This window comes from Rosa chinensis, chromosome 5, assembly GCF_002994745.2.
Source record: "Rosa chinensis cultivar Old Blush chromosome 5, RchiOBHm-V2, whole genome shotgun sequence".
Classification (NCBI taxonomy): Eukaryota; Viridiplantae; Streptophyta; class Magnoliopsida; order Rosales; family Rosaceae; genus Rosa; species Rosa chinensis.
In genome coordinates, this window is record NC_037092.1 from 82,083,536 (window position 1) to 82,094,307 (window position 10,772).

Here is a 10,772-nt window from a genome sequence, read left to right on the forward strand (position 1 = left end):
CCTCTGCGTAGGAGATCCATGGAAATAAGCAGAGTAGACTTTACAACTCAAATGGCATGCTAACGAACCTTTTTCTGCATAAGTTTCTGTTTGAACCCACATTTGCATGGCCACTTGGACATAGCTAATGTGCATATAGTTATTGAGTGATTTCTAATTACAATGAGCCTCTCCACAAGTAATTTGGGCCGGTAGCTAGAAATGGTGGCCGGTGAATGAGTGGACACGTCAGTTGGTCCAAGATGAGTCAGACGAAGCTAGGCCTTTGGTTATCGGCCGGCACGTAGTCATTGGTTTATTGTCTAAAAACCCATTGGCCAATGCTCTAATTGGTTTCCAACCCGAACTCAACTTAGAAAGATAATGGCCGATTGTCAGAGAGGCCAAAAAGCGATAAAGATGAAATTTGATCAAGTAGTATTTCAATCGACTTGAAGTTCATGTCAGCCGATGAGGAGAGTTCAATCCAAGATAGCCTACTTCGAGATTAATTATAGCCGTTGATGACGACCATCAGAGCCGATCCATATAGAGTCCAGCGTCAAGTCAGCCGACGATAAGTATTGAAGCCGAATCAAGATAGAGTTACTGAGCCAAGAGGAGGCCGAATTCCACTCAACTTCAAAGAGTCAAGAGATCAGTTCAAGTCACAAAGCAGCCGATATAAATAGAAGCATCGACAGAAGACAAAAAAACACACAACTCCAGAAACTCAAGCCATCAAGCTTTTCTTATTTCGTCTTACCTTTTGCTTAGGTAGAATTTCCGTCTGTTTCCTTAGCTTATTTGCTCTGCTAGTTACAATCTCAGTTACTTTACCTTTCTTGTAGCCTAGTATCGATTTTGAATTGTTCTCTTTTTTTTCTTTCAAACAATAGTTAATAATTTGCAGCCATTCCAGTTTTTATTTTCGTTGTTATTATCTTTTATTTGCTCCTTATTGTCTTTATGCTTTACTTGTTTGATCGTGTTATTTACTGTTCGTAGTCGCATAATAGCTGTTAATATTATATTTACCCATACTCTCACGACCGTACCTAACTCACCCGACCTTCAGTCCTTAATCTAGAGGCATCGAACCGCAGCCGAGAATAAGTTCCTTCCTCGGCTAACAATTGCTTGATAAGTCAGATCTACATCGACTACACCTACAGTTGCACACTTGGCCTTCTGGCCGTGTGCTAGCACGCTCCGCACCTATTCATCAAGAAGGACATTTGTTCCTTGATCCCTCGGCTGTATAGGCCGAGGTGATTTTCAGAGGCAACATCTTTTGGCATGCCAAGTAGGACACAAGATTACTATTTTCTTAGTAAGGTTGAATGCAAGGGAAGGAGGTTAGTCAACAAAAACAAGACAACCCATACAGTCTAAACAGGGGAAAGAAGTGTCTTCGGTGTGGAGAGTCAGGACATAATTCAACTTTTTGTCCATCACGACCGAAACTCGATCTTACTCCAATCAGAATGTCACTTGAGTCAAGTGGGAATGGGACTTCAGACGCTTCGTCGGCATAGCAATCAGCCAATGAACGTAGAGCTCAAGAAGCAGCAAAGACTGCAGCAGCCGAACTAGCGCAAGACAGGAGGCTACACAAGCAGCGGCAGCAGACGCCGCTGCAAGGCAAGAAGACATGAGACGAGCTGCCGCTGACGCAGCCTTGGCCAGGCAATCTACTGAAAGTTTGTCTAAAGGCTCACCACTTAATGCTTTTCAGAGTTCCTCGAATAGTGCAACTACTCTGGTGCTATCATCTATGCAGCACGAGATGGTAGAGTTAGAGATACTGTGGAATCTAATTATTTAGGACCGGCCGGAGTGTCAGCCGAGTATATGTACAAAGCATTGAATGAGGTTTTTAAATTGCAGACGAATGAACTCACTGCCGGAGGAGAAATCAACAATAGAACGTTGGTAGATCAGTTAGCTACTATTTTGGGAGAGAATACTAACAGATCAATCAGAGGATTGCAAACGTCTCTTGAGCACCTGAACCAAACAATGGCGGCTATGGTGAATGGTCAGAACACTTTGCAAACCTTGTTGATACAAAATCAACAAGGCCAACTCAACCAAGCACTTCAACCTCCATGGCAGCAAGCTCATGCTTATGTTCCACAACCACAGGCTCAGTTTCCTATTGGTGGACAGTCGTTTCAAGCTCAACCCCAATTTGGAATGGCCAATAATTATGTGCAACAGGCGATAAATAACAACAACGGTTTAGGAGGACAAAATCCACCTAGGAACGGGTTGACAGTCGAAGAAATAAGGAGAATCTGTGAAGAAACTGTAGGGCCGGCTCCTAGAAGAACGGCCAGGCCAAGATACACCAAACCATATCCGGAAAGGGTTGAAAACAGAGACTATCCGAGGGGATTCAAATTTCCCGACTTTCTTTTATTCAGTGGAGATGATTACCAATCAACTATAGCACATATTTCCCGGTTCACAGCACGATGTGCTGAGCATTCTAGAGATGACGACTTGAAGTTGAAGTGGTTTGAGAACTCACTGACCGGCCCTGCACATGCGTGGTACGTTAACTTGGCACCTAATTCTATTCAAAACTGGGCCGACATGGAAAGAGCTTTCCATGAGTAATTCTATAGAGCTGAACCAGAAGTCACAATTGCCGATTTGGCAAAGATGTATCAGGAAGCACATGAATCAGCCCAAGATTTCTTGGATAGATTTAAGGCCGCAAGAAACAAGTGCAGAGTTAATTTGGGGGAGTTAGAGTTTGTCCGGATAGCTCAACAAGGTCTAAATTACGAGTTGCGCAAGAAATATGAAGGAGTTGATATTAGGGACATCTTTGAATTAACCACTAGCGTGGCTAGATATGAGGCAATCATCAGAGAAGAAACTCAAGCTAGATCAGCCTCAAAGGGAACTTATTATAAGAATCCTACTGTTCATGCTATGGAGGCCAATTTCGAAGGTTTGAAGGTCGAGGAAGAAGATTCGGCCGATATCAATGCTGCCGAATTGTTTATAAACAAACCAGTGGTTTGTAAAGCCCTTGTGTAACATCCCGTATCTTCACTTACCCGTTTACTAGTCATTTGGACGGTAAACGACAACTACTTTCACTTTTACCGTCGTTTTCGATACTTTTAGTGGCCCTAAAATATGACTTTTTGTTCGGGTCAAAATTTGAGAAAATGTTCTTCATGAAAGTTGTAGAGGACGTTAAACCGAGAGCGTGCATATGTGGTACGTAAAAATCGGAGTTCATATGCGAAAGTTATGGCCAAAATACTAAAGTTACTGTTCATGATAATTTTCTATAAATAGCCGAGTTACTGTAGTAAGTTTCCATTTTCGGAAACTTACCGAGCCCTCTCCCCGATTCTCTCTTCCTCTCCGACCTCTTTACCTTCTTCCGGCCATAACTCCTCCATCCGGCGACGGATTTTGACGTATAAGATGTCGTTGGAAAGCTCTCTTCCTTCTATTCATTTCTGGGTTCGTTTCGTAGCTTGATATGAACTGTGGAAGGTGCAGCAACGAGAAGAAGAGGACGGTCACTGTAGCAGTTTTGAGTCAACGCCGATATTTTCCAATTCCGGCAGTCTCCGGCCACCAAATTGGCGTCGAAGGTTCGGTTTTTAACATAGATCATTTCCCCTAAGGTCTTTCATTTCAATTTGCAATGTAGAGGTCGAATTAACAATTTCAATTTCTAGGGTTCTTGGAATTTCTGGAATTTTTTCACCGTCCAAATTGGAGCTCTTCCAGGTAAAATTGGAACTTGTTGTAGTTGAGAAAGAGGTTGGGTTTGTTGAGTAGATGGTACTGCCAAATTTTGGTGGCCATCGGAGGTGGTTGCCGGTGGCGTGTGGGGCCCACACGCTGCCACTGTTGGTGGCGCGTGGAGGCGTGTAGGACAGTGTTTTAATTCCGGTTTTTAGCCCATTAAATCCTATAAATTGTGTAGAGCTTGTATGTGAAGTTTGGTGATTTTTGGAGAAACTTGGAATTAATTATGAATTTCTGAAGTTTAGGGTTTCGATTACCGAATTACGAGAATCCGACCGTCGGATATCTCACGGTTCTGCCTTGGAACCTTTAAATTAACGAATTGGTATTAGTGGTATAATTTGGGCTAAATCCGAGGAGAATTGGGAGGTGAAATTATGAGGAATTGATTTTAGGAATTGTATTAAATTATTGAAGAATTATTCACGGAATATAATTGTGTACAGGACGACGTACCGAGCTATTGCTCGATGACGGAACACGAATGCGTGATCGTCGGAATAGTACTGTGAGTGGACTTTTGTTTTAAATAGCGATGCATGCATTTATTTTCTTAAATAATGCGCTAGTGATTATTCATATTACTTTTTGAGGAAATGAATTAATTTTCGGAAATTGATTTCGAATTATATCATGGATTTGCTTTCAATAATGAGTTTCAAAGGTTGGTTTTGATTTATAATATTATTTGATGAATTCCTTATTTCCGAGGTAAATTTCTGGAATTAAGCATATCCCTAATCACCGAGTTAAGCTCCTGGAAGATTTTTAAGATGAGTTTCAATGGAGTTGGATATTCTCAATTGTTTATTGACTTTCAATTTTGGCATCGGGAATGCCTAATTAAGGATTTTGGATTTGGTTGGCTTCTTGGAGATTTTGAGAGATTTTTGGAAATGGGATTTACCTAAACTAATTTCCAGTTTTGGTTACGGATTTGAGAATATCTGGCCGCCGTCGATTTATTCCTATTTCTCACTTATCCATTTTGAGATTGAGAGTAATCTTGGCGTGCGGGATCACGTCGTTGAATACATGGTTTCTATCTCGTGAGAAATGTGGGGAAGCTACATGGATTTACTGGTTTTCGATGATTTTTCCTCACCATACGGGGGTTATGTTATTAGGTCTCCTCCTCACTGACTTTGTGTTGGTGAGTGGCAGTTGAGGTAGCTTATTCTCCTCCTCACCTACTTTGTGTTGGTGAGTGGCAGTAGAGGTGATTTATTCTCCTCCTCACGTGGGTGGCAGTCGAGGTTATTTGGTCTCCTCCTCGCACAATCTATGTGTGAGTGGAAGTTGAGGTTATTAGTTCTCCTCCTCGCACAATCTACGTGTGAGTGGCAGTTGAGGGTAGGTAGAACCTGGGAGGCTCCATTTCCCGTATGGTGATATCTCTTCCCCATATCCTATCATTTCTCGACTAGCGGGGCCTAGTCTGATTTCCGTGTAACCAGCGGGGCTGGTCTTATCCTGTTGAGTATCGGAGTTTCGATCTTTCCTCTCAGTTGTTTGTGACTAGCTAGCGGGGCTAGTCGGTTTTTCTTGAGCGGAGCTTCTCGTGATTTGTTTTCTAAATCGTTGCATGCATCGAGAGTTTTTAAGGAAATAAATGTGGGAAAATATAAAATCCATTTAGTTTAAAAATTGTTTATTTTTGTCCACTCACGCTAACGTATTTTATGTACTTTCCCCTGGGCCCTTCGGTTTCAAATGCCCAGTTTGCAGGCGAATTGGTTGAGGTGGGGCGTACACGGGTTGAGGCATAGTCAACAGCATGGCTTCCGCATCTGCCTTTGAATTAGGTTTTCCTCTTATACCTTTCTGTTAGAATTGCTCTGATTACCTATGGGATTTATGCTATTCGAGTTGAGATGTGTGTTTTGGGAATTGGAGACTGATGTTGATTTGGGGAGCAGGGTGGCTCCAGGAGCATAAGGATGAATTGATTAAGTGTAAATGTTTTGTACAGGTTTGGGTAGCCCATTTTAGGGGAAGTTCCGCCAAATTTTTGGTAGAATTTCTTCTAAAGTGGGCCCCGCAGGGTCACTTCGGATTTCAGGGTGAAATCTGGGGCTGGTCCTGTCACCTTGCAAAGCCAACAAACCCAATCAAGGATAAACCTCAGCCGATAACCTACCATACCAAAGATGGCACACCTTTAAGATTGACACCTACCCGCACTTACACTTTTGATATCACAAAGGATGACATAATGTTTTATCAACTTCTTGCTGAGAAAGTAATTAAATTGCCAAACGGCCATGTTATACCTAAGGCCGATGAAACTAGAAATAAGTCTTATTGTAAATTTCACAATTCATGGAAGTATTCTACTAACAATTGTGTGGTTTACCGTGATGATTTGCAGGATCTCATCGAAAAAGGAAAGCTGAAGTTTCTAGAGACAAGCAAACCAGCTCAGCTTGTCGATACCAACCCTTTTCCAGTCAACATGGTGTACATGAACTTCCTAAGATGTCACAGGAGGAATTGGTCAAATATGAACTTGTCTGATCCTAGGGCCCGAATGAGGTATATGTTTCGTGACCAGAGGAGGGAGCCAGTTTATGACAGTCAGGATGAGGATGCATATGATATGACAATGCCACCAGCTTTGAAGGCCTCATCATCATCTACTTCAAAAGTACCGTCGGCCAGCTTTGAAGGCCTCATCATCATCTACTTCTAGGTTTTCTCATTTACCAACGAGGAATTGAAGTCGACAAAAATAAGGCTAAAGCTATTATCGACGCACCCGCTCCTTCTAACAACTCATAGCTACAATGATTCCTTGGTCAGGTTAATTTTCTTAGACAATTCATCTCTAACTTGGCCGATAAATTTCGGCCTTTCTCTTCTCTACTTAAATTGAAAATTGGAGATAAATACAAGTGGGAGCCTGAACACCAAAAAGTTTTCGACGAACTCAAGAAGTATTTAACACAACCCCCAGTGTTAGTACCTCCACAGAAAGGAAAGCCCCTGAAGCTCTATATAGCGGCCACAGCTGAATCAATTGGGAGCATGTTGGCTCAAGACAATGATCAAGGAAAAGAGCAAGCCATCCATTATTTGAGCAGAATCCTCACACCTGTTGAGATAAGATATTCGCCGATTGAAAAACTATGCCTTGTGCTCTACTTTTCGGCGATTAAACTACGACATTATATGTTACCATCAGTTGTTCATATAATTTCACAAACAGATTTAATTAAATATATGTTGACTCGGCCGATCATCAAAGGCCGAATTGGAAAATGGACGATGGCGCTTTCTGAATTTACTTTCAAATACGTGGCTCAGAAGTCAGTCAAAGGCTAGGCATTGGCTCAATTTCTTGCTTACCACCCTTCTGTTGAAATTGAAGATATGGAGAACGTTGAAATAGATACTGCACAAGTCGGCCAGATGTATCACGAGCCTTGGCTACTATATTTTGATGGCTCAAGCACCAGTGACTCCGCCGGGGCAAGAATAGTGATTGAATCTCCAACCGGCCAAAAGCATCAATATGCCTTCAAACTGGACTTTAACTGCACAAACAACCAGGCTGAATATGAAGCCTTAATCATTGGCTTGGAAGTATTGGAAGAGCTTGGAGCAACACGAGTTAAAGTGTTTGGGGACTCACTACTAGTCATCAATCAAATGCTCCAGGTTTTTAGATGTTCAAATCTCTCGTTGGCCACTTATTATGCCGCCGCACAACAACTGCTTAGTTGTTTTCATGATGTGGAATTTCACCATCTTCCGCGAGAACTCAATCGTGAAGCGAATGAAATGGCTCAAATTGCTTCCGGCGTCAGCATTCCAGCAGGCCAGACTAACAAAATCATCACCATTGAGAGAAAATCGTTGCCATCTTTGGCCAAGAGGGGTATGCCGGCTGATGTCTTTGAGCTTGACGTGCTACTTGGTGATTGGAGATTTTACATAATCCAACACCTTTTGATGAAAACTGATGGCGGTGGGAGCCGAAAAATTAGAATGTTGTCTAGCAAGTTCACAATTAAAAATGGTGAACTGCTAAGGAAAAGTCCTGATGATGACCTTCTTCTTCATTCCTCAGCTCCGAAGATGCCCAGCTAGTAATGGCTGAAGTCCATGAGGGTATTTGCGGAGCACACCAGGCTGGGATAAAAATGAGATGGTTAATTAGGAGACATGGCTACTACTGGCCAACTATTCTTAAAGACTTTATTGAGTATGCTCAAGGCTGTGCTCCATGCCAACTTCACGGGTCCATTCAGAGAGTTCCTGCTTTCCCCATGAATCCAATAGTGAAGCCATGGCCTTTTCGGGGCTGGGCAATGGATATACTTGGCCAAATCTCTCCCCCATCTTCCAAACAGCACATATGGATACTGGTAGCCACAGACTACTTTACAAAATGGGTTGAAGCCGTTCCATTCACCTCCATAAGTAGTGCCAAGGTGATCAAATTCATTGAGCAAAACATCATTCACCGCTTCGGTATTCCAGAAACTATAACAACTGACCGAGGATCGGTATTCATAGCTGAAGCCGTCATCAAACGGATGGCCGAGTATAAGATTACAATGCAGCAATCGACACCCTATTATGCTCAGGCTAATGGACAGGCTGAGGCCACAAACAAGGTCCTCATCCAAATTGTGGAAAAGATGATTTAGGAAAATCCGCGTGATTGGCACAATCTTCTATCAGAAACTTTATGGGCTTATCGGACCTCTAAACGCTCGGCTACAGGGACAACTCCCTTTGCTCTGACTTATGGACATGATGCAATTTTACCGATGGAAATGACAGTCAGATCATTAAGAGTCGCAATGCAAAACAATCTCACAGCCGACGAATATAGTCAGGCAATGTTGCAAGAACTATAGGATCTTGACCAGGCGCGGTTGGATGCATATGGTCGGCTTCAAGCTCAAAAGAAGGCTGTCGCTCGTGCTTACAATAAAAAGACCAGATACAAGAGTTTTGGGGAAGGCGAGCTGGTATGGAAAGCAGCGTTACCCATCGGCACGAAGGATCCTAGATTTGGAAAATGGTCACCAAATTGGGAGGGTCCGTTTATTATTGACAAAGTTCTTGGCAAAGGAGCATATCATTTGCGAGATAAAGATGGCGAACGACACGCAATGCCCATTAATGGCCAATACCTAAAGAAATATTATCCCACAATGTGGGAAGCGCGAGCTACTGAATAATGGTGTAACCAAAAGATGGCCACTAGTTTATAATGTATATATATTTAGGCCATCTTGATTCTGGCCGATGCAATTAAGCCGAAAAGATTATTATTTTTATTAGATTTTTCCAGTTGGTTTGCGTGGCCATTATGCTCCACTTGTACTTACTACTACAAGATATTATCTATACATGACACAACAATGTTTATGATAATCTACCGGCAAGCAAATAATTAATTAGTTTTTCATCGGCCCATAAATCTCAATTGTTTACAAAAATCGGCCAATGGCCGACAAAAGAGCCACATACATAAATCATCATTACACGGCTAAAGGGAGTTTTAAGAGCTCCCAAGGTACAACTAGTGTCCTGAAGGTCACTCTCAAGTTGCATACACCTAGGCTTGGAATTTTTCAATTCGGCCTCTATTTTTTTTAGTTGTCCTTGGCTTTGGAAACACTGCATACTGTTCTGCAGAAAATTCTGGACACTTGAACAAAACCTCAAAACACTCTTCTGCCAAATGCGAAAGTAAACCAAGGGGAGCCAATTGTTGCCCAAGAGTGGTGTCTGTGGCCAATGCTAAACCCGGTTGTCTGAAAGCAGGAAAATAAGGTCGGTATCTCACTATGGAAACTTGGCCCAAGTTAACGTACCCCACCTTCATTCGGGACTCATTGTGTTACTCTATTCATGAAGGCCGAAGCATTCTTTTCAGTGACTTGACTTAGAGCTTCCACGAATGCAAATGAGCGTCTGGTAATACTTTTTTTTTTTGTGCCTTCATAATTGTCTTCTCCAGTCCCTTTCGCAGCCATTGCTTGGCCAACCCAATCCTACAAGATATAGAGCATCATTGGTTAACACATCATGTTTCTCGGTGTGCATCAAGTTTCTCGTTATTCGGTGCTATTCGCCGAAAACCAGGAAACTTGGGGGGGCAAAGGCATATTACATGCATATGAGCCAAGATATTGTCGTTAAAAAAAAAAAGGATCAAAGAGGAAAACTGGTAGTTGGCTGACCAACTTTCACTTTGAGTTGGCTGCCAACTTTCACTTTGAGTTGGCTGCCAACTTTCATCTTTGAGTTGGCTCCCAACTTTCACTTTGAGTTGGCTCCCAACTTTCACTTTGAGTTGGCTCCCAACTTTCACTTTGTGTTGGCTCCCAACTTTCACTTTGTGTTGGCTCCCAACTTTCACTTTGAGTTGGCTCCCACTTTCTTTTGAGTTGGCTGCCAACTTTCACTTTGAGTTGGCTACCAACTTTCATTTTTGTGTTGGCTGCCAACTTTTATTTTTGTGTTGGCTGCCAACTTTCATTTTGAGTTGGCTCCCTTTCTTTTAAGTTGGCTGACTTGAAATTCCACATTTGCATTTGGCCAACTTAAAATTTTGAACTCCCTTGTTGGCTTACTCCTCCTTACTTTGGCCAACTTGGAAATTTTTGGCCAACTTGAAACTTTTCATGAGTTGGTTTATCCTAAATAGCTTTGTTGGCTTCCTTGAGATTTTCATGTGTTGGCTCCAACTAGCCACTCATTTAATGGCCAAATTAAGGTATTTCATGTGTTGGCCAACAAGAGCAACAAATTGACTTTCTTGTGATATTTTTTTTTCATTTGTTGGCTTACTCTCCCTCAGTTTAGCCAACTTGAAAATTGACTCCCTTGATGGCTTACTCTCTTTTGTTGGCCAACTTGGATTTTCTCACTTATTGGCTAACTTGAGCTTTTTCATTTGTTGTCTTACTCTCCCTCAAGTTGGCCAACTTGAAAATAGTCTTCCTTGATGGCTTACTCTCTTTTGTTGGCCAACTTGGATTTTC

General features: G+C 42.2%; 2 protein-coding genes across 2 annotated transcripts; both read left to right on the forward strand.

The window, feature by feature from the left end:
- Window positions 1-2,001: 2,001 nt before the first annotated feature.
- Window positions 2,002-2,604, forward strand: LOC112164253. Its single transcript, XM_024300476.1, has one exon. It carries the CDS (start codon window positions 2,002-2,004, stop codon window positions 2,602-2,604), a length of 603 nt encoding a protein of 200 aa, XP_024156244.1.
- A 4,533-nt stretch (window positions 2,605-7,137) lies between these two features.
- Window positions 7,138-7,857, forward strand: LOC112164254. The gene has a single exon (XM_024300477.1). It carries the CDS (start codon window positions 7,138-7,140, stop codon window positions 7,855-7,857), a length of 720 nt encoding a protein of 239 aa, XP_024156245.1.
- The last annotated feature ends 2,915 nt before the right edge of the window (window positions 7,858-10,772 follow it).